The 23,800-nt window shown below is 42.0% G+C and overlaps 1 protein-coding gene across 2 annotated transcripts in view; it reads right to left on the bottom strand.

The window, feature by feature from the left end:
* The window catches only part of LOC121278925 (copine-3-like), a 105,124-nt gene that overhangs the window by 57,048 nt on the left and 24,276 nt on the right, over positions 1–23,800 (bottom strand). For both annotated transcript variants that reach the window (XM_041189480.1, XM_041189481.1), the window contains exons 2-3: positions 19,811–19,969; positions 10,497–10,676 (exon numbers count right to left, since the gene is read on the bottom strand). In XM_041189480.1, the coding sequence (XP_041045414.1) occupies positions 10,497–10,676; positions 19,811–19,939 (309 nt within the window). In that variant the 5' untranslated portion in view covers positions 19,940–19,969. The remainder of the gene's footprint in view (positions 1–10,496; positions 10,677–19,810; positions 19,970–23,800) is intronic.

Genomic DNA, 23,800 nt, shown 5'->3' with positions numbered 1-23,800 from the left:
CATAGTCAAATGCGACCTTGATGTCAAGGGCAGGTCAGTCTCACCTCACCTTGGGAGTTCAGCTCTTTTATCCAGGTTTGAACCAAGGCTGTAACAAAGTGAGGAGCTGAGTGGCTCAGGTGAAACCCAAACTGTATGTCAGTGAATAGGTTATTGCTAAGTAAATGCCACTTGATAGCACTGTTCATGACCCCTTCCAATACTTTACTGATGATCGAGGGTAAATTGATGGCGCAGTAACTGGCTGAGTTGGATGTGTCCTGCTTCTCACGTACAGGACATAGCTGGGCAATTTTCCACATAGACGGGTAGATGCCACTGTTGTTGCTGTACTAGAACTGCTGCGTCATAGCAAGCATACCCTTGGAGATGCAGCCATCTTCCATCCTCAGTATATCCCTTGGCCAGCAAAGCCTTCTTTGCTTCATTAGCGCAAGCATGTTTGCCCTGGAATGGACTGCTTCATTGGTGACTTTGCCTTTCTGTATGATGCTAAGGATGGAAGATATTGAGCCTATTTACTTGATAGGTGTCGTTGTCCAGGCTTTGTTGCCATACAGCAGTGTGCTGAGGGTACAGGCCTTGTAAATAAGCATCTTGGTTCTGCATATCGATGGGAGGTGCACATAAACTAGATCTAAATGGTTAATCAGAGAGCTGAACATTAGAAAAATAAACTGACAGCTGTAATGTAAAAACTGGAAGGATATTTAGAAACTAATTTGCACTAGGCATACAAATATCAACAGCACTGAGGTTTATAGTAATAATCAATATTGCTAAGGGACACTGAAGTTTGAAGCCATTAGATCCTCTAATTAGAATGTTATTGGATGCATGAGCCAAGCAATGCACCATTTTCTTATCGCAGTTGTTTTTAAATTTGTCCATGGATTTCTCAGTGAAACTGAAAGACATGAAATAGTCCATGTACTTTATCATTCTGCATCCCTAATTGAAACTCATGAAAGGCAGCATGAAACACTACAGGAATTCACCAAGGCTCCTTTGACACCACCTTCCAAACCTACGACCACTACCATCTAGAAGGACAAGTGCAGCAGATGGGAACGCCACCACCTAGAAGTTCCCCTCTAAGTCACTCACATCCTGACTTGGGAATATATCGCTGTTCCTTTACTGTCACTGGGTCAAAATCTTGGAACTCCCTTCCTAACAGCACTGTAGGTATACCTTCACTACATGCACTGCAGTGGTTCAAGGCTGCAGCTCACCAGCACCTTCTCAAGGGCAACTAGGGATGGACAATAAATGCTGGCCCAGCCAGCGAAGCCCACATCCCACGAATGAATAAAAAGAGAAAAAAAAAATTAGGTGAAGGGAAAACATTGTGTTCATAAGCTTATGAACACAGATCAGTTGACTCAAAGTGAAGTTATCCTAAAGGTCAAAATTCTCTAAATATCAAACCACATTTTCACTATTTTTATAATTTGTTCCCTCAGTTTAATTCACCGTGTTGATTAAATTTGTAACCAAAATCAGCATAAGGTTTAAGGAACATTTGAAAGGAAAAATTATACAAAAAACTGTTCAGAGTCAGTTGACAGAAACATTAGTACCTTTAGGTTCATGTGCATTTTAATGTATGCAACAGTGGAAGTTTCATTTATTGCCTGTGCTATCTGTTGTAACATGCTTTTAAAATGATGGCATACTGCTATCCCATTTAGAAGGAACCACTTCCGCATACCATGTTGTGTGTAATAATGATATAAAAGGCACCAATTGCTCATAAGGGATTTTGTGGGTTCATTTATTAATTTTAGGCACATGTGAACATATATGCATGGACAGAAACCTTGAACTCATCAGCAGCACAGCTGCGTGGCTGTTTACAGTTTCAGGCCAAAGTGAAACCGAGGTTGGATCACATGACAAACTTCTCTTAAAGTAATGGCATGCTGCTACCCTTTAAAGGCATACTACAACACTATCCACCATATTTCAGTAATGCCTTGCACTGAAAAGGTTATATTGTACTCTATCAATAGATGATATTTGACCTTCTTCAGGAAAACAGACCATGAAATAAGAGAAACTTCAAAAGGAGAATTCAAAAATCCAAAATGTCAAAGATCAAACAGATGTAAATTTCTAGAGCTAAACAATACCCAAACATCAGTTAATCAGGACAGATTGGCATTTGGGACCTACCCGATCTGCATGATTCATCTACTCACTGTCATAACCAACCACTAGGAAGCAGCACTTGAACTTAAAAATGGTTAGCTGGGAGTCTTGAACTCTCAATTGTTAATAGTCAAATTAATAGTCTAACAGTATCTAAAAACTGACAATGTTAGGTGGCATTTTGAATAAACAGTCATTTAAAATTTTACATGTAATGGGAGGACACAAGATTAAAACACAGCTAACATAGGATTTCTAAACATACGATTTAAATTTTAAGTTCATTTGTTGCTGCCTCAGTTCATCTGCTGAAGAAACCCTCATTCCATGCTTTTTTCTTACCTCTAGCCTCAACTATTCCAATGTTCTCTTGGCCAGCTTCCCACCTTGCACCCTGCATAAACTTGAGCTCATCCAAAACTACATTTTAACTCACATCAAGTCCCATTCATCCATCACCCCTGTGCTCACCACCTAGGTTGGTTCCCACTCTGGCAGTGCCTCAATTTCAAAGTTCTCACTCTTGTTTTAAAGTCCATCCAGGACCTCACCCCTCCCTATCTCTAACTTGCTCCAGCCCTGTAATCATCGGAGATCTCTGCTATCCTCCAATTTTGGCCTCTTGTGTTTTCATTGCTCCATCATGGGTGGCCAGACCTTCAGCTGCCAGGGCTCTAAACTCTAGAATTCTTTCCATAAAGTTTTGCATCTCTCTACCTCTTTCCTTTAAAACTGTTCCTAAAACCTAACTCTTTTACAAAGCATTGCTCTGCTCATCAGTCTTAAAAGCACTTTATGGCGTTCAGGGCAGAATTTTGTTACATAACACTCATAAGAAATTGGACTTTACAACTCAGTTATACATTTTAAAATGCCTCCTTTAACTTGAGGTGAAACAGTACATTCTGAAAATGTGATGGTGAGGTAATACAAACACCTCTACTGTGAGACAGACCAATGTGACCTGGTTGCCATGGGGGAAGAAACTCAAACAGAAACCTATTGAAATGGGGGAACAGTTTTCACACCTATGCATAGTAACTCACAGAAAAAGCCACAGCTGCTTTTGAGACACAGAAGGAGGTAGACAAAGCAGCTACGGATTTGGGGAAGCAGAAGGACTGCTTTGCATCAACATCAAGCAAGATGCTTGGGAGAGCTTGTTTTCTATTCAAAATAAAGGACTTATCAAACAGAGTTCTGGAGATTAAGAACAAAAGAGTTGTCTATGTAGACCTTGCTGGTGAAAATTGAATTTGGAAGACTCAAGCTGATGGGAATAATTTTCAAAGGATACTAGAAGGTTCAGCCTGGTGTGGCAGAGAAGCGACCCTATTGGGGAGCTTGGAGCCATGTTCCTGTAATGCTATATAACTTCCAGAAGTGTGGTGCACAGCAAAAGGGGATTGTAGGACATAACATGATTGTGTTAGCTAATGCAAAAGTACCTTTTATTTTGTTTGTTGTACTAGTTACCGGCTAAGTAGTGTTTGATCTATGTTGACTGTAGTTTGTTACTGTAAAAAGTCCTAAAACATGAAACCTTGCCCTCCAGTTATTTCCTTTGGTTGGTTGGAAATTCAATCTTTATGAAAGTATTAGACTCTACGGAGGATTGTAAAACACTCGTGAAAAACGAGTAAGAACCATTAAAGGTGCTATATAAATGCAAGTTGTTGCCACCATATTTGTATCCAAACAATTCACACAGATACACAGACTGCATGGTATCACAATGATGTTGGATTGCCACTGGAACAACACCAAATTACATTAGAGCATCAAGATTTACTTCAAATGGCAGATTATCTCAAATGTCAGATGAAAATATGCTCAAGAAATTCTTAGTAAAGTTTAGAATATTGAATGTTACAGGAGGCCAATCACACCATCCTGGCTCTCTGAAATAATAATCCATGTATTTTAATTCCACTATCTTTTTCCTTAAACCCTTTTAAAAAAAAAATTACCATCCAATTTCTATCTGCCTAATGTATTAAACTGTGCACTTTTGGAGTAGCTTGCATACTCTTTATAGTTAAGCATGAATCATATTGGAATTTTGACGCTGTACACCCTTTATCCTAATTCAGGTAATTTAAAGAAAACTTTTGAAGTGCAAATTTCAGAATTAACCTTTCAGCCTCTATAGTTAAAGGGATAATGTGTCTCAAGGTAACACACGATAAAAATCCTTTAAAAATGAAAAGTTCTCCCTCCTCCTTCTTGTTAAGTACACCAAAATGTATTAATAGCTTTCTATATGGGTAAGCCAGTGGGAAAAAAACTAACCAATTGCAAACAGAAAAGGGAGTTTCTGTTTTCTCTCTCTCAGACACTTAGGACAATGCGGATCACAGTTCAGCACAGCATAGCACCAAATCACCAGTTTAACTTCACACAGACCTCAAAGTACAAGGAAATTTCAGTGGTGCAGTAGGGATAGCTAGTCTGACAGAGTTCAAAAAAGAAACTTTACTCTGCAAGTATACATGTAACACCTGCACCAGGAGTGGAAAAAGTATTTTCACACTTAGAAATCGCAAAATTCATCAAAAGAGCTGAAACAAAAACATTATATGCTGCTTTTGCATTCCCTCAAATCTGCTTCATAGATAGTATTGGCCCAAGCACTGAAACAGTACTATTACATTAACTGAAGCACTCAGACATTAAACTGCAAGAAAAATGAGAACCTCACAGGATACAGGTTAAAGAGCGATGCATCAGTTCTAATTTATTAGCTTACCATCTTTCAAAAAGCAGACAGTTCTAATATAATGAATGACGAACAGAAAATTTTGCTCATACTGCAATATCACAAGGTACTCTCAGATAAAGAGAGTAAAACAACACAAATTTGCTCCAGTAAAACTGGTACAATAGTTGCTGCACTAAAATTTTACATAAGAAAATTGATCTAAAACCTCCAAAATTTGACAGTTATACAACCTTCCAAGGCAGAAACATCACAAATAGAATTCAATCCAGTGCTTTTGAGCAGGGAAAACAAAATAAATGGTAAGATACTGAGAAGTGTAGAGGGAACAGAGGTACCTTGCAGTAGTCCACAGATTCCTGAAGGTAGCAAGACAGGTTGATAAATTGAATCAGGTGGCAAGTGGGATTCTTCATGCCTTGGAGGGAGCATGAAGCTTTGTGGATAGAGCTTAGGAATAAAAAAAAAAGGGGCAACCACATTGTTAGGTGTTTATTATAGACCCCCAGATAGTCAGCGTGAAATTGAGGAGCAAATATTTGCACAATTTGCGGAGGTGTGTAAAAACAATTATAGGGTAATTATTAGGTGATATCAACTTTCCCAACATTAATTGGGATAGACATAACGTTAAGGGCTTGGATGGAGTGGATGTCTTGAAATGTGTACAGCATAACTTTTTAGGTCAAAATGTAGAGGGTCCAACAAAGCACGGCACAATGCTGGACCTAATTCTAGGGAATGAAGCCGGACAGATGGCTGAGGTGGTGGTGGGGGAGCATTTTAGTGATAGTGACCACAACATTGTCCATAACAAGCTTAAATTGTACCAAAAAATAGGCAAGATGCAAAAAAATGTTTTGAATTGGGGAAAGAGTGGATTTTAGTAAAATAAGGCAGGATCTGGCCAAGGTAGACTGGGAACAGTTACTTGTGGGGAAATCTACAAAGGAACATGGGTGGGTGGGGGAGGGGGGGGGGGGGGGGGGGTGGGGGGCACATTCAAAAAGGAAGTGGGGAAGGTACAAGCTCAACATGTTCCCTCTAGGGTGATAGGAAGGAGTAACAAGCCCAGAGAACCATGGATGACCAGAGATATTCAGGATATGATGAAAAGGGAAAAAGAGAGGCTTTTAGCAGGTACAAAGGAAGCAAATCAGCAGAGACATTAGTGGAGTACAGAAAGTGCAGGGTGGAGCTTAAGAAAGCAATTAGCAGAGCAAAGAGGGGATATGAGAAAGCTCTGGCTGGTAAAAGTACGGAAAATCCCAAGATATTCTATAAGTATATCGATGGGAAGAGGATAACCAGGGAAAGAGTAGGGCCCATAAGGGACCAAGGGGGCAATCTATGGGTGGAGCTAGAGGACATCGCTAGAGTGTTGAATGAATACTTCACATCCATCTTTACCCAAGAGAATGAGGATGAAGGTATCGAACTCGGAGAGAGAGACTGCAAGGTATTGGAGATATTGGCAGGCTTAAAAGTGGACAAACCTCCAGGTCCGGATGATTTGTGTCCCAGACTGCTGAGGGAGGCAAGGGAGGAGATCACAGGGGCTCTGTCCCAAATTTTTAATTCCTCTCTGGCCATGGGGGAGGTGCCAAAGGACTGGAGAACAGCTAATGTGGTTCCACTATTTAAGAGAGGTTGTAGAGGTAATCCAGGGATCTACAGGCCAGTGAGTCTCATGTCAGTGGTAGGGAAGCTATTGGAGAAAATTCTGAAGAAGAGAATCTATCTCCACTTGGAGAGGCAAAGTTTGATCCGGGATAGTCAGCATGGTTTTGTCAGAGGGAGGCTATGCCTAACAAATTTGATTGAATTTTTTGAGGAGGTGACCAGGTGTGTAGATGAGGGTAGAGCAGTTGATGTAGTTTATTTGGATTTCAGCAAAGTCTTTGATAAGGTCCCACATGGGAGACTTAAAAGAATTCAAATGCAAATGGGATACAGGGTAATTTGATAAGGTGGATTCAAAATTGGCTTAGCTGTAGGAGACAGAGGGTGATGACAGAAGGATGTTTTAGTGACTGGGAGCCAGTGTCCAGTGGCGCACCACAGGGATCTGTGCTGGGTCCCCTATTATTTGTCATTTATATAAACCACATAGGTGACTGTGCTGGGGGTAGGATTAGTAAGTTTGTGGTTGACACAAAGATTGTCCAGGGGCTTAGCAGTGAGGTTGAGTGTCTTGGGCTACAGGAAGGTATAGTGGGATGATCAAATGGGCAGATAAGTGGCAGATGGAATTTAACCCTGAAAAGTGTGAGGTGATACACTTTGGAAGGAGCAATTTGACAAGGAAGTATTCAATGAACAGCATGATGCTAGGAAGTTCTGAGGAACAAAGTGACCTTGGTGTGTGTGTCCATAGATCTCTGAAGGTGGAGGGGCATGTTAGTGGGGTGGTGGAAAAGGCATATAGGACGCGTGTCTTTATCAATCGAAGCATAGATTACAAAAGTAGGGAGGTCATGTTGGAGTTGCATAGAATCTTGGTGAGGCCACAGCTGGAATACTGTGTGCAGTTCTGGTCACCACATTACAGGAAGGGTGTGATTGCACTGGAAGGGGTGCAGAGGAGATTCACCAGGAAGTTGCCTGGGATGAAACATTTAAGTTATGAAAGAGGTTGGATAGACTTGGGTTGTTTTCGTTGGAGCAGAGAAGGCTGAGGGGCGACCTGATCGAGGTGTACAAGATTATGAGGGGCATGGACAGGGTGGATAGGGAGCAGCTGTTCCCCTTAGTTGAAGGGTCAGTCACCAGGGGAGATAAGTTCAAGGTGAGGGGCAGGAGGTTTAGGGGGGATGTGAGGAAAAACATTTTTACCCAAAGGGTGGTGACGGTCTGGAATGCACTGCTTGGGGAGGGTGGAAGAGGCGGGATGAGCACTTGGCATGTCATAACATTCAAGGCTATGGGCTAAGTGCTGGTAAATGGGATTAGGTAGGTAGGTCAGGTGTTTCTCACGTATCAGTGCAGACTCGATGGGCCGAAGGGCCTCTTCTGCACTGTGAGATTCTGTGATGCCATGGCGAAGAAAGAAAGACCAGGGAGGTAATGCTAGAATTGTATAAAACACCAGTTTTAGACCACAGCTAGCATATGATGAATTGCAACACAGGAAGAATGTGATCTTATAGAGACAGTACAGAGGAGACTCATGAGGATGTTGCCAGAAATTAAGAATTTTCCCTATGAGGAAAGATAGGATAGCCTGGGGTTATTTTCTTTGTGGCAGAGGCAGTGGAGGGGAGATTTAGTTGAGATGTACAAGATTAAGGGCTGTAGATACAGTGGATAGGAAGGGTCCATTTCACATAGTGGAAAGATCAATAACCAAAGATAAAAGGAAGAGTTGAGAAGAAATATTTTCACTCAGGCAGTGAGTTCCAAACGCTGGAATAATGATCGAGACAGAAATCTTCAATGCATTTAAAAAGTATTTAGATATGCACTTGAAGTGGAATAACCAACAAGGCTACAGTCTGATAGCTTGAAAAGTGGGATTAGGCTGGATAAATGTTTTGGCTGGCACGGACATGGGCTGAATTGTCCTCTCCCATGCTGTAGTTTTCTATATTTCTATGTTTAAAGGTACACAACTCAGCACTGACAAATTCCAGAAGAATTACTTGTGAATTTATATTGACTAGAAACTGAAATGGACTAGCCTTACAAGTTCTGTAGCTACAAGAGCAAGTCAGAGGCTAGGAATCCTGTGGTGAGTACCTTCTGACTCCCCGAAGTCTGCCCTCCATTTACAAGACAGGAATGTGATGGAATTCCCTCCACTTGCCTGGATGAATGCAGATCCAACAACACTTAAGAAAGCTGGACACCATCCAGGACAAAGCAGCCCACTTGACTGGCACCCCAACAACGTTCCTTCACTCTTTCCTCCACCAACGCACTGTTGCAGCAGTGTGTACCATCTACAACATGCACTGCAGGGAATCACCAAGGCTCCTTAGACATCACCTTCCAAACCCCCCATGACCACTACCATCAAGAAGGACAAGGGCAGCAGGCACATGGGAACACCATCACCTAGAAGTTCCCCTCCAAGTCACTCACCATCCTGGCATGGAAATATATTGCCGTTCCTTCACTGTCACTGGGTCAAAATCCTGGAACTCCCTCCCTAATAGCACTGTGGGTGTACCTACACCACATGGACTGCAGCGGTTCAAGGCGGCAGCTCACCACCATCTTCTCAAGGGCAATAAATTCTGGCCCAGCCAGTGATGCCACATCCCATGAACAATAAAAAAATTCCATATGATTGCTAGTTTTTGATACTCTGGCATTTTTAGAAACATAAGACTGTTTGTATGTTTTAAATGCAAATATTGAAAGCCAAGCAGATGTAGAACAAACAAGTAGCAGAGAAAGCAGCTAAAAATTTCTTAACATGCATTGACCATTTCAACTTTGAAATAATTCCTAATTGGTAAGAACTAAATTTGGCATAGTTTCAGAAGCATTCTTGATTATATGCCAAAACAGCTTTCCCCTCACTCACTCTACAACTGTTGACAGCAAACAGTAAGTTGTTAGATCCTGCGAAATATCTTGAAGGCCCCGGTCTTGACCCAATAGCCTCTTACCACAGACATATTAAAGCTTGATGATCTTGAGGAGTGGAAGTGAAAAGTAAGTAGTTTAATCACAAAAATGATTGACAGGTCTAATTGATTGAAGACTTATTGACGCAACCAGAAAACAAAGTCTTTTTAGGGCAGACAAGTCTTGGAGAAGCCACGCTCAGGTTGGTTGAGCTGCTGTTAATTCATCAATGATATTCTCAAAATATGGGTGTAGAGAAAATTAACCTGCCACAGTGAATGAATACACCCAGCACAGTGAAAAAGAGACAAAAAATCAGTGCAAGAGTTTTTTTTAATTTTTCATGGGCTGTTGGTGTCACAGCCAAGACCAGCATTTGTTGACCATCCCCTATTGCCACAACTGAGTAGCTTGCTAGGCCATTTCAAAGGACACATTTGCTGTAGGTCTGGAGCCACTTGTAGGCCAGATCAGGTAAACATGGCAGATTTGCTTCCCTAAAGGACATTGGTGAACCAGATAGGTTTTACGACAATCAATGATAGTTTCATGGTCACCATTACTGACAGTAGCCTTCAACACCATATTTTTTATTAATTAACTGCATTTAAATTCCTCCATTTGCCATTGTGGGATACGAACCCGTGTCCCTTGAACATTAGCCTGGATCCCTGGATGAGTGCAACTACTGCATGTTCAGTTAGGATTCTTGAATTGTTATTGTACTATTTGTGATGGTTACTTCAATAATCATGCTATCTTTGTATGTGTACAGTTAAGAAACTACACCATTGTGTGATTGAACACTATTTCTTGAGCTTTGATAAGCAATCAATACTGCATTTTTACCTTAATCGCATTAGTTTAACTTGCGTCAAAGATGGGGTAAAAATCTGGTTGTAGCGATGATTAATCACGATTTCTCTTCTAAAAATATTTTCTGAATTTCAGCTAGAGTACAATGCTTTTATCAGTGAATGCCCCAGAATTGTAGCAAAGCTCCCAGGATATTTGGGATATGGAATTATAACAAAAGCATTCTATTTACCTGTCCCAGAGTGCATTCAAAATGTCCCAGGAAGTCATCATCCTTCAAGTCAATGGTTTTGTTGTCAATATCATAAATTCCAAACTTCAATTTCTGCACCTGCTCAAAGTAGTAATCCACCAGGAACTTCTTTGAGAACTTTGGGGAGAGGCAGTTTTTAACTCTTTCTGTGCGACCAATCTGAAAAATAAATATGCCCCAAATTAATTAGCAAACAAAATGAATAAAGCAAATTTATCCAAATACTAGTCAAATGCTAGATATTATCGATTTAAAGTCAATGTGCACAATGCACTTAATAAAAGGGTTGTTGGTAAAGTAAACAGGCCATACCTTACTGGAGAAATAAGTCAACAATTCATACCATTATTAAGGCACAAATCAGGAAGCAAGTTTAGGGGTGAAAAGATATGCTGCAAGTTGTGAATCTTCAGAACCTGTTAGTCGATGTAAGTGACTAACCATTTGCCTCAAACAAACAGCATCTTGCCCTTAGCCTCCCAGTTATTTCTAAATAACTCACTGGATTTGCCCATTAAATTTGGTAAAGAACAGTAGTGAAAATTGCTAACGTAATGCCAATCCATCACTCTGATCCAGAAAGGGAACATTTTAAACAGCTCTTTCTCATTCCTGTTTGTAGTTGCTTTCGAGCATTTTAAAACTCCAAAATTTTAAATTTATTTTTTTCTTGCTTGCTTTTCCTTTCTGTTTCTTCTTTTCTCTTCCTTAACACAATATGTATTCACCTCTCTACTTCTCTTTCTGCGTCGGATTTGACGAATTCACTCTCCTCCTTTGTCATTCCATTTGTTTCCTCCCCAATCCTTAAATCTCCCCGCTAAGGAGATATGCTGTTGGACCTGTTCTTCACCAAGGTCATAGATAAGCATGTTGCTCTCACCATGCTATTATCAGTTCACACTTCAGCCAAGTTGGAACAGGAGGAGAGAGCTGAATGGTGCAGTCAAAAGCTGAACAAAAATTTGGTCCAAAATATTTTTGCATCAACATCACAAGACAGACAGACACTTCAATTTCAGTATTCCAGGGTCACTTTCAGATGCCAATTAACTGGAATCTGTAAACGCTGTTAATATGTAATATCCAATACTGCATGAGTAGAAACTTATCCAATTAAATATTGGGAAGACTGAAGCCATTGTTTTCAGTTGCTATGATCTCAAGGGAGAACTTTAACTTTAAAAAAAAAAGTCAAACTCCCACTTATTACCCGAAAGAGCTTCGCCACAAAATGTTTTACTGTACAACAATTAAACAAAGCACGTACTACGAACTTAAAACTATATTTCATTGATGCTAATACTTTAAATGCAAAAACCTGAACAGACTACTTCACATTCTGTTTTTAAGTTCCATCCGAGAGGTCCCTTATACTTTCTAGGATCTTGAGCTTCCCCTCACTTCTGCTGGACCAAACCAAGGTGTGCCACAGCTCTTAGGAATTCACTTTGATTCTCCTCAATGTTCCTGCTATTCTATGAGGTATGAGATTTCTTGGGGTCTCTCCACTAGCATTCAGCCAGGTGACACCTCAATTCTCTTTAAGCATCTCACATTTGTGATTACCCCAGCTCAAGCATGGGCCACACTGCATTCTTGCTCAATGACTCCAAAATCAAAAAACACCCTTGTTTCTGATAGCCCTTTGCCACTGGTCTCAGCTGCTTCCAAGCAATGCTGGCAGCTTTCTCTTTCTCTGTTTCCAAGCTCCAGATGTAAACTGCTTGTGACTTAGGAAAAACGTACAGATAAAGCTAACACAAAACCTCCTCTGCAACCTATCCCCATGGCAACGTGGCACATCTGGGGTGTCTCACTTAGAGATTCAAACCAATCATCCACAATTCCCAAACCTGTCTTTTGATCTGGAAAGTTTATGGATACTGTAAGACCTTCCCTTGATTACCCATTGCTTTCAAACTTTTCTTTGATCTGGGACCCATGTGAACCCCTTAAGACGACAACTGTAGACATCTCATCTTCACTAAGACTCAGAAAGAGCTCAATCTATTGTTCAGTGTTTTCCCAATTCCAACTCTGACCTTCTTAAATAAACACAGGCTATCCTTTGAATTGCAATTACTTTAAACTTGTTTACAAATCTCTCAAACACTTTTTCCCCATTTATCTTACATTAAAAAATTCAATTTCCAAAACAAAAATCAGGAAATTAACATTTTTACAACACAGCCTCCAGCTACAAACTCCATCCATCCCCCTGGCAACTGAGATTCAACCAGTTTGTTTGCAAACTTGGTGCCATATGAGACCCCCAACATGAGCTTCTGGTCTCACATTTGAACCACCAATAAGTCTACCTTTTTCCACCTTTGTAACATGGCCCCACTTAGCCTCTGACTCAGCACATCTGCTGCTGAAACCTCATTCGTGCCTTTGTTACCTCTAGATTTGACTATTTCAATGCTGGTCTCCCAAAAGGCATGCCGACCTGGTCTCCCACAATGCATTCCTGCCTGGTCTCCAGCCCCACAACATTCTGAGTATCTGTGCTCCTGTAATCCTGGCCTCTTTAGCATTCTTGATAATTGCGCCTTCTGCTGCCATGTCCCAAACTCTGGAAGTCATAGAATCATAGAATGGTTACAGCACAGATGACGACCATTCAGCCTGTTGTGCCTGTGCTGGCTCTCTGAAGGAGCAATTCACCTCGAGCCTCTACCTCACCTTCTCCCAGTAGCACTGCACATTCTTCCATTTCATTCAATAAGCCAATTCCCTTTTGCATATGCCTCAATTGATCCTGCCTCCACCACTCTCAGGCAGTGTATTCCAGATCCTAACCGCTCAGCACATGAAAAAGTTTTTCCTCACGTCACCTTAGCTTCTTTTGCCAATTACCTTAAATCTGTGCCATCTAGTTCTTGACCTTTCCACCAATCGAAAGGGTTTTCCCCTATCTATTCTGTCTAGGCCCTTCGTGTGGGGAGGTGATGGCATAGTGGTAATGTCGCTGGACTAGTAACCAGAGGCTGAGGGTAATGCTCTGGGGACCTGGGTTCAAATTCCACCACCATAGATTTCGATAAAAATCTGGAGTTAAAAGTCTAATGAGGGTCATGAAACCATTGTCGAAATCCATCTGGTTCACAAATATCCTTGAGAGAAAGAAGGTCTTAGGTACCTACCTTTAGGTAAGGCTGTCCTTACCTACCATTGCTGTGGGTCTGGAGTCATATCTAGGCCAGACCAAGCAAATGCCCTCTGAAATGACCTAGCAAGCCAATCAGTTGTATCAAACCGCTACAAAGTCCCTAGGCACCGGAAAAGACAATGGCAAACTCAGCCCTGGGGATAGTGCCAAAATTGAGAGGGCTGTTTCACAAACCAGTCAAGTAACAACCTGACAGTCATCCTCACGGAAACATACCTGACAGGTAATATCCCGGACACTATCATCACCACCTCAGGGTATGCCCTGTCCAACAGGCTCAATAGACCCAGAGGTGGCAGCACAGTGGTATACAGTCATGAGGGAGTTGCCATGGGAGCCCTCAACACTGACTCCGGAAGTCACAGAATCATAGAATGGTTACAGCACAGAAGATGACCATTCAGCCTGTTGCGTCTGTGCTGGCTCTCTGAAGGAGCAATTCACCTCGAGCCTCTACCTCACCTTCTCCCAGTAGCACTGGGAGAAGTCTTGTGGCATCAGGTGACACATGGGCAAGGAAACCTCCTGCTGATTACCACGTACTGCTCTCCACCCACCCCCCCACCTTCAGCTGGCGAATCAGTGCTCCTCCATGTTGAACACCACTTCGAGGAAGCACTGAGGTGGCAAGGGCACAGAATGTACTCTGGGTGGGGGACTTCAATGTCCATCACCAAGAGTGGCTTGGTAGTGCCACTACTGACTGAGCCCTAAAGGACATAGCTGCTAGACTGGGTCTGCAGCAGGTGGTGAGGGAACCAACGGAAAGGAAAAATATACTTGACCTAATCCTCACCAACCTGCCTGCCACAGATGCATCTGTCCATGACAGTATCTGTAGGAGTGACCACTGCACAGATGTTGTGGAGACGAAGACACATTGAGAACACCCTCCATGTTGTGTGGCGCTACCACCATGTTAAATGGGATAGATTTCAAAACAGATCTTGCAACTCAATACTGGGCATGCATGAGGCGCTGTGGGCCATCAGCAGCAGAATTGTAATCAAATACAATCTGTAACCTCATGGCCTGGCATATCCCCCACTCCACCATTACCATCAAGCCAGGGGATCAACCCTGGTTCAATGAAGAGTGCAGAGGGCATGCCAGGAGCAGCACCAAGTATACCTAAAAAGGAGGCGTTAACCTGGTAAAGCTATAACACAGGGCTACTTGCATGCCAAACAACATAAGCAGCAAGTGTAAACAGTGTTAAGCAATCCCACAACTAATGGATCAGATCCAAGTTCTGCAGTCCTGCCACATTCAGTCGTGAATGGTGGTGGACAATTAAACAACTCACTGGAGCAGATGGCTCCACAAATATTTCCATCCTCAATGTTGGGGGAGTCCAGCACATCAGTGCTAAAGAAAAGGCTGAAGCATTTGAGACAATCTTCAGCCAGAGTTGCCGAGTGGATGATCCATCTCGGACTCCTCCGGAGGTTCCCAGCATCACAGATGCCAGTCTTCAGCCAATTCAATTCATTTCACATGATATCAAGAAACGGCTGAAGGCACTGGATACTGCAAAGGCTAAGGGCCCTGACAAAATTCCAGCAATAGTTACAGAAGACTTGTGCTCCAGAACTTTCCGTGCCCCTAGCCAAGCTGTTCTAGTGCAACTAAAACACTGGCATCTACCCGGTTATGTGGAGAATTGCCCAGCTGCGTCCTGTACCCAAAGTGCAGGGCAAATACAACCCACCCAATTACTGCCCCATCAGTCTGCTCTCAATCATCAGTAAAGTAATGGAAGGGGTCATCAACAGGGCTATCAAGCGGCATTTGCTTAGCAATAACCTGCTCACTAAATCCCAGTTTGAGTTCTGTCAGGGCCACTCAGCTCCTGGCCTCATTACAGCCTTGGTTCAAATATGGACAAAAGAGCTGAACTCCCGAGGTGAGGTGAGAGTGACTGCCCTTGACGTCAAGGTTGCATTTGACCGAGTGTGGCATCAAGAAGCCCTAGCAAAACTGGAGTCAATGAGAATCAGTGGGGGAAGCTCTCCGCTGGTGGAAGTCATACCTAGCACAAAGAAAGATAATTGCGGTTGTTGGAGGTCAGCCAGCTCAGTTCCAAGACATCACTGTAGGAGTTCCTCAGGGTAGTGTCCTCGGCCCAACCATCTTCAGCTGCTTCATCATAAGGTCAGAAGTGGGGATGTTCAGTGATGATTGCAACGTTCAGCACCATTCGCGACTCTTCAGATACTGAAGCAATCCATGTTCAAATGCAGCAAGACTTGGACAATAGCCAGGCTTGGGTGACAAGTAACATTTGTGCCACACAAGTGCCGGGCAATGACGATCTCCAACAAGAGAGAATCTAACCATCGCCCTTTGACATTCAATGGCACTACCATCACTGAATCCCCCACTATCAACATCCTGGGGGTTAACATTTACCAGAAACGGAACTGGACCTGCCATGTAAATACTGTGGCTACAAGAGCAGGTAAAAGACTAGGAATCCTGCGAAGAGTAACTCACCTCCTGACTCCCTAAAGCCTGTCCACCATCTACAAGGCAAAAGTCAAGAGTGTGATGGAATACTCCCCACTTGCTTGGATGAGTGCAGCTACCATAACACTTAAGAAAGCTTGACACCACCCACGACAAAGCAGCCCACTTGTTTGGCACCACATGCACAAACATTCAATTACTTCACCACCGATGCACAGTAGCAGCAGCAATGTGTGCCATCTACAAAATGCACTGCAGTAATTCACCAAGGATCCTTCGACAGCACCTTCTAAACCCACGACTATTGCCATCTAGAAGGACAAGGGCAGCAGATAGATGGGAACATCACCACCTGGAAGTTCCCCTCCAATTCACTCACCATCCCCTGACTTGGAAATACATTGCCATTCCTTCACAGGTTCCTGTTCCCCATCCTTACTTTGAAAATTCAAACATGTCCCGGAAGCATTGGGACACCAATACTCCATTTAGGGATGCTATTTTCAAAGCACACCAAAGCTAGTTTCTTCTGGGCCCCAAGGCCAATTGAAAACCATGATGTCTAACTCAACTCCTACTGGAAAGCAATGTGAGAACGTGATCACATGAGTTTGTGATGCCTCATCCCCATCTAATGTTTAAACATCCTGATAACATATACCGTTTAGATTTAGAGAATGGCTGCTTTGACGAGGTATCAAGGCCAGCCAGTGCTTTTGGAATAATTGTCCATGTTATAACCGATGTAGTTGGTAGAGCGGAGTTATTTAAAAATCCCAGAGGGAGACTTTAAACAACTGTCATAATCAATAATTTTAAGCATTATGTTTGGGATGTGACTCTAAACTCAGGAATCAGATCACTAGTTCTTGAGGTTTTACATTAAACTAAATGAACCATTTTATTAATTTACACAGGTTAAAATATATATACAAATGGCTACAAATTATTACTATCACAACGTTTAACAAATTCCCAAACTAATCTCCATTAAGGCGACAAAAACAACCCAATCGACTTAACCAGACACCAGGCAAAGCATTTTCACCTTAGAAATTCAAAATGAAACTCTTTTCACTGTGGAGCCAGTTGGAGGCTTACAGCTGCCTTTTGATCTTACATTGCCTCTGCCTGCACACCCAAAAAATACTGAAGTTATACCTACTACCACTGATTGAATTCAAATTCTCATTGTCCCATGAGTGTCTTTGAACAATTTAACAATGAAACCCCATTCACTGTACCAATTTATTAGTAATATAAATATGGTGCTTGGTAGCTGTTAAAAAAGGTGTCAGGTTTTCACCCCACTTCTTGAATGCTCTATTCAAAAAATGCAAATACACGCGCTCTCTTACATATCAAAACTAGTACATATCAAAGCATGCAGCTAGCTGGTTTTAATCTAATTAAGACACATCCACAGGCTAAACGTGTATTTTTAAAAGAAAAATATTTTCCACATTAATAGCGCCTCATGACATCCAGCATGAGTCTATGATTTTAAAAAGTGTTATGAGCAGAGAGACATTAGTGTCAATATACATGAATCCTTACATTTGCAGGGCAAGTTGATCAGGAGATTATTTTTTTTTAACGTATGTGGGTTAATTGGGCTTCTAAAATGAGAAATGGAATATAAAGTGAGAAATGGAATATAAAGGTGTAAGAGGTCATGCTAGAACTTTATAAATCATGAGTAGGGCCTCAACCGGAGTTTATGGACAATTCTGGGCACCGCACTTTAAGCTATAAAGGGCTTAGAAAGAGTCCAAAAGGAGGTTTAGTCAGGATATCACCAGGTATGAGAGACTTTAGTTATGAGGAGAGATTGGAAGAGTCTTAATTCTTCTTGGAACAGGGAAGGTTATGACGTGACTGAAGGGATTTTTATGATGAGAAGTTTTGATTAAAAAAAAGAGAAATGTTATTTCCTCTGGCACATGGGTCAATAATCAGAGGTCACAGATTCAAAAGTCATTCACAAAGATCCAGAGGGGAGATTAAAGGCTTTTTTTTTTTTACAAACTGTCAAAGATCTGGAATGCTCCAGGTGGTGGAAGCTAATTCCTTAAATAATCTTTAAAAAAAAGTTGGGCAGATACTTGAGGGCAAAGGAGTTACTTACTGGTTTATAGACAGAATACAGGTATGTTGAACTAAGCACAACTGCTCTTTGATCCGAAAAGAAAAAAGGAAAAGGAAAAAGGAAAGAGAGTGAAGAAAATTTGTAATTCCCTTAAAATGTCTGTGGAATTGTTTTATAAAGAAGGTTTGAAAAGGACTTAAGAGTTTGCATCAGCTGCAAAGGGATAAATTGCAATTTTCTCGGATAATAAGAAATACTGGCCCGTGTGACTTGATGACTCTTGACTTGGAAACAGTACCAACAGGAAGAAAGTTAAGATAATACAGAACCCGAGTGGCTTGCAGACACAAAGGAGAGTTCAAAACAAAGGACACCTAGAGGCAGAAGGTGATCAGCATACAGTTGCAGACACAAAGAGAAAGGAGACAAAGGCAGAAAGAGGAACACAGAATTTGTGCGAGATGAAGCCAGCAAAGCTCTCAAAAAAAGTCAGCTTTCTGTTTGGCAGTAAGAAAATAAAATCCCAGAAGCTCTTCGGGAAGCAACGTATGAGTGACTTGAAAGGGAGCTAATCCTAAAAAGGCAGTCTAAATAGCTCAAGCATGCAAAAGAGATGAGAGCTTGTGTCAGAGGACCAGATCATGAACTAGGAATTGTTGGTCGGTTCATTGGAAAGGAAATCTGGAAAGCTACACCATTAGGACTGTCATGGTCCAAGGAAGAGAGGATTTGTAGAAATGGGTCTTGCTGATGATAACCATCCCCATGAAATTCAGAAGTAAAAGCTTCTATCAGATAGGACTCCTGACCTACCCTGTGAATAAAGAATAGCGTATTGGTGTGGTGCATGGAGTGCTGTGTGTACTTGTGGTTATGCAAGATGTATCTTTATATCAACTACTTAAAGTAAAATTTACCTTTTTATTTGAAGTGTCATTTGCCTGTTAATTCATGTTTAACTTACGTTGGTTCTGATTTATGTCAAAGAAAAAAAGTAACAAAGAGTGAAATATTGTTGGTAATTTCTTAATTTGGAGGTCGTTTGGTAAAAGTTGGTTATTTTGGTTTACGGTTCCCCCACTGGGATCATAACATTTTAAAAGAGGCAGCACAGACATAACAGACAGAATGGCTCCTTTCTGTGCTGTAGGTTTCCATAATTCTGAGAGTCAACAGTTTCTAGTGACTAGGACAGGAAACTGGATGGGGAGGAGGGAGGGTAAAGAAGAGTGTTAAAGTTTGTAATTTCTTTTAACCAATCTTCCTATAGCAAGCAGTTATGAGAGCCAATGAAAACAACATACAAAGCAGGGATTTATCTCACCACTATTCCCATTTACATTATAACAAAAAGTAAACATTGGAAATATTCCAAAATATATAATGGAAATGGGTTGGGGAAAAAGCTAGAAAGAGTATTGATTAAATTAGATTATAGCATCTTGAACTAGATTAATATGGAAAATAAACAGCTGTTTCAAAAACATCCATCTATTCATCAAGCTCCTGAAAAACCATTTTCACAACAAACTAAGAAACATACATTGGAGAGCTCCTTACCTCAGCCCATTGATTCTCGCCAGTACTTATGAAGAACACACATAGTGGATCAGACTTGGAACCAACATCTTTATCTAATAGATTCTCGCAGGAGATACTCAGTTCAACTTTATTCACACACTGTGCCATCTGCTAACTTGCAAAATGCTGAAGGAAAATCTGTAGAATAATTAGGTAAACTGTCAACTTTTAAATCATGAACTAATGCACATAAAATGAAATATTTACACAAAATACCATTTGATTAAACAGCTCCCTAGCCACTCACCCCCCATATTACCAATACACGAATGCAAGCTGCTCCCAATATTATATAGGCACGCTCAGTACCTTCCTGGTCACTCAAGTGAATACAGGAATAAGCTGCAATCCTGCAAGTCTGTGGAATGGTGTTTGGTACACCTCTCCAGTCCCACAAGATAGCATGATATAATACTCAACATACAACTGGGCATTACTTACAGGACTGGTATCTTATCTCCAATTAGTTGAAGCATGAAAACAAGATAAACTGATATTGTAACATCCATTATTTAATACTACCAGAAGCTCTTTGTATACAATTAAACAGTCAACAAAATAATTCTGGTAGATAGGGAAAAGAACATACAAATTAAATGTCCAAAGCACAAATTCTGAAGGAACTGACTTTTGATACATGTAAACTATGTATGACAAATTGATATATTAAATCAAACAGCTCAAGTAAAGTTCAGTTTATTTTGAATTTGCAACAAATGGTGGAAGATAACTGTTCTCCATAGAAACATTTGGGTGTCCTGCCAATTCACCAATATGAAAACATATTATTGTTGTAATTTAACCATGTTACTTTCCTAAATTTGTATTACATATAACAATGAAGTTCCAGTCGTTCATAAACCATGGCCTTGATTTATTTTTAACAATTAGGAAGTCTAATGGTGTTAAATCATGCAAATATTAATCATTCACCTTCAGGTCAAATCCAGTCAAGACAAACTAAAAGCCCCCCACCCTCGCCCCATGAGGTCTTTTAGAAAATTTGTCCCAGGGCCATAATTTAGTTATAATTTCAGGGAGTTATTGCTGAATGCACAGCACACTAGCATTTTTGTTTGATTAAACCAATTTGAAGAATTGCAAGAGGTAATTTATAGCAGCCTAGCATAAACATAATGGAGTCACTATTCATCAAAATTAAAATATTGGACAAATATATCTAGAAGGCTAATGATTTATCTAGATCAAACACAAGACTTGTCAAAGTAACGTCTTCATCTGTTACTTCTGGCAACTAAGACTACACTAAATCACGATATCTGATTTATCCAAATTCAATGTCAGGATTCCAATTCATCTGACTTTGTAGCCCAAGCAAGGTCAAGGCACTGATGCTTTTAAATGTTGATGTGCCAGCAAACTAAGTAATTTCACACTGTTTAGTTTGTTTAGTGAAAGGCATCAAGAAAAAAAAACAACACATGTAACAACAGCCTCTCATGGCTGTGGTCATTCTTCATGTTCCTTTGTTATAACTTGAGGATATGGGCAGAATTGGGATCTCCAACACTGACTATTTCTGTCGATATAGTGCCTTTAAATGTGGTAAAACATCTCAAGGCACTTCAAATAAACTTCAACACTGAGCTTCAGGAGATTTAAGAACTTTTTGGTCAAAAAGGTTGGTTTAAAAGCAGGAGAGACAGATAGAGAGGGAAGTAATTCCAGAACTTATAGGATTTGAAGAGCTACGGTATGGCTGCCAATGATACAGTGAAGGATGTCAGAGATGCAAAAGAGGACAGAATTAAAGGAATGTGGTGCTCTCAGAAGGTTATAGGGCTGCAGAAGGCCATGGAGAGATTCAAACACAAGGATGAGGAATTTAAATTTGAAGCATTGCTAGTCTGGAAGTCTACAAACAATGGCGGAATAGAACTTGTGACTCATCTTCAGAGCGTACGGACTCAAAACGTTAATTCAGTTTCTATCTCCACAGATCCTGCCAGATCTGCTGAATATTTCCAGTATTTCCTGTTCTTATTTCAGATTTCCAGCATTCGCAGTATTTTGCTTTTATCTTACAGTTGAATGGTATGATTAATTGTCTCAATGACTCCAGTCAAGTCGAAAAGCATGAGAAGGCGTACTATATCATGGCCATGGTTGTATAAGAGTCACAAATGAGATCAAATAAAGGTCCATTTCAGGTATTGAGATCATACAAAAGGTCCATTTCAGGGATGGAAACATGATTGGAGGGGTTGAAATATGGGCAGAATTTTCTGCTTGATGTCTGCCAGGGAGGCGGGGGGGCCACACGTCAACACGTAAAGTGACACGCGGTGACATCAGGCGAGCATCCCGATGTCAATGCGCGCCATTGCATTATTTCGCTGGGCGGGCGCATGATGAAGTTCGACGTGCACCCGCCATTAATTAAACAGGCCAGTTAAGGCCCTTGAATCGTCAATTGACTGCGATTTTCAACCACCTGTGCGTTCTTTGGGTTGGCGCACGGTCGCAATGGGCAAGTGGGTAAGAGACTTTTTAATAAAACTCATCCATCAAGCTGGTCTGTATGTATTTATTGCAGAAAGTTTTTTTTAAAACTTGCCTGTGTTATCTGTAGCAGTTCAGGACAAATTCCAGCAGCTTTGTGTACTTTGAACCTTCAGGTCAGCACTCTGCAGTCAGTAATCTTGATCGGGCCTGCAGCTTTCTGGAAGTCACTGCTTAGCCTGGGTTTGGGTTTTGACATCTCCATTGGAGGCAGCTCCTCTGGAGGAAGGACTAGAAGGAGGAGGCCAGAAGTACACAATCAGCCTCCAGGGGAGCCACCTTTGGGAGGCCAGGCACAGGCACAAGGGGTGCAGGACCAAGAAGTTGTCCAAGGTGCAAGGGGCCACAGAAGACGCTACTATCCTGCTGCCAAGGTACACAGACGGCGAAGCAGCTATCTCAATATGACTGAGGTGCAGTGCTGAAGGAGGCTCCGACTCTCGAGGGAGAGGGTCAACTATAGCTGTCAGATGATTGGCCCTGAGATCTCTCCTAATTGTGTGGGCTGACCCCCCATGCCAGTGGCTCTGAAGGTCACAGTGGCCCTCAACTTCTATGCCTCTGGTTCCTTCTAGGGCTCTGTGGGTGATCTTTGCGGTGTCTCCCAATCAGCTGTCCACACTTGTGTCAAACAGATCACAGACGCTCTGTTCAGACAGGAATTGACCTTCATCCACTTCTGCTGGGACCAGGCAAGCCAGGCACAGCGAGCCAGAGGCTTCGTGGCCATTGCTGGCTTCCCCTGCGCCCAGGGTGCAATAGACATGTGGCCAGCAGGTGAGCCTGGTGCCTTTGTCAACAGGAAGGGTTCCAATCCATGAACGTGCAGATAGTGTGTGATCACAGGATGCTGATTCTACAAGTCTGTGCAAGGTACCCAGGTAGCTCCCACGATGCCTACATCCTCAGACACTCCCAGCTGCCGGGCTCTTCAGTGCTCTGGCTCGGCTTGATAGATGGCTGCTGGGTGACAAGGAATATCCCCTCAGAAGGTGGCTCATGATGCCTCTCCACCATCCAATATCCGAAACTGAGCAGTGGTACAATAGGAGCCACGCCTCCACAAGGGCCGTGGTGGAGAGAGCCATCGGTCTTCTCAAGATACGCTTCCGATGCCTGGGCCACTCAGGGGGCACACTCCAGTACCCCCCAGATCGTGTGTCGGTGATAGTGGTTGCATGCTGTGCTCTCCACAATCTTGCGCTGGAAAGGGGGGATACAGTGGACGATGAAGATGTTGACGCAGTGGATGCAGCTGCACACGATGAGTCCAGCACTGATTCTGAAGAAGAGGAAGCACAGGGAAATGATGAGGGGCTAAACGCTGACCCAGGACTACACCAGGGAGGCAGGGACACCCAGGAGACTTTAGTCCAATGAACCTTCAGCTAGCTCCACACAAATGGATCAGGAGGACCCGCCTTGCCTGGCGCTTCCATACTTGGC

The sequence above is a fragment of the Carcharodon carcharias genome, chromosome 6 (genome assembly GCF_017639515.1).
Source record: "Carcharodon carcharias isolate sCarCar2 chromosome 6, sCarCar2.pri, whole genome shotgun sequence".
Classification (NCBI taxonomy): domain Eukaryota; kingdom Metazoa; phylum Chordata; class Chondrichthyes; order Lamniformes; family Lamnidae; genus Carcharodon; species Carcharodon carcharias.
This window is presented reverse-complemented; position numbering and strand designations above follow the sequence as displayed.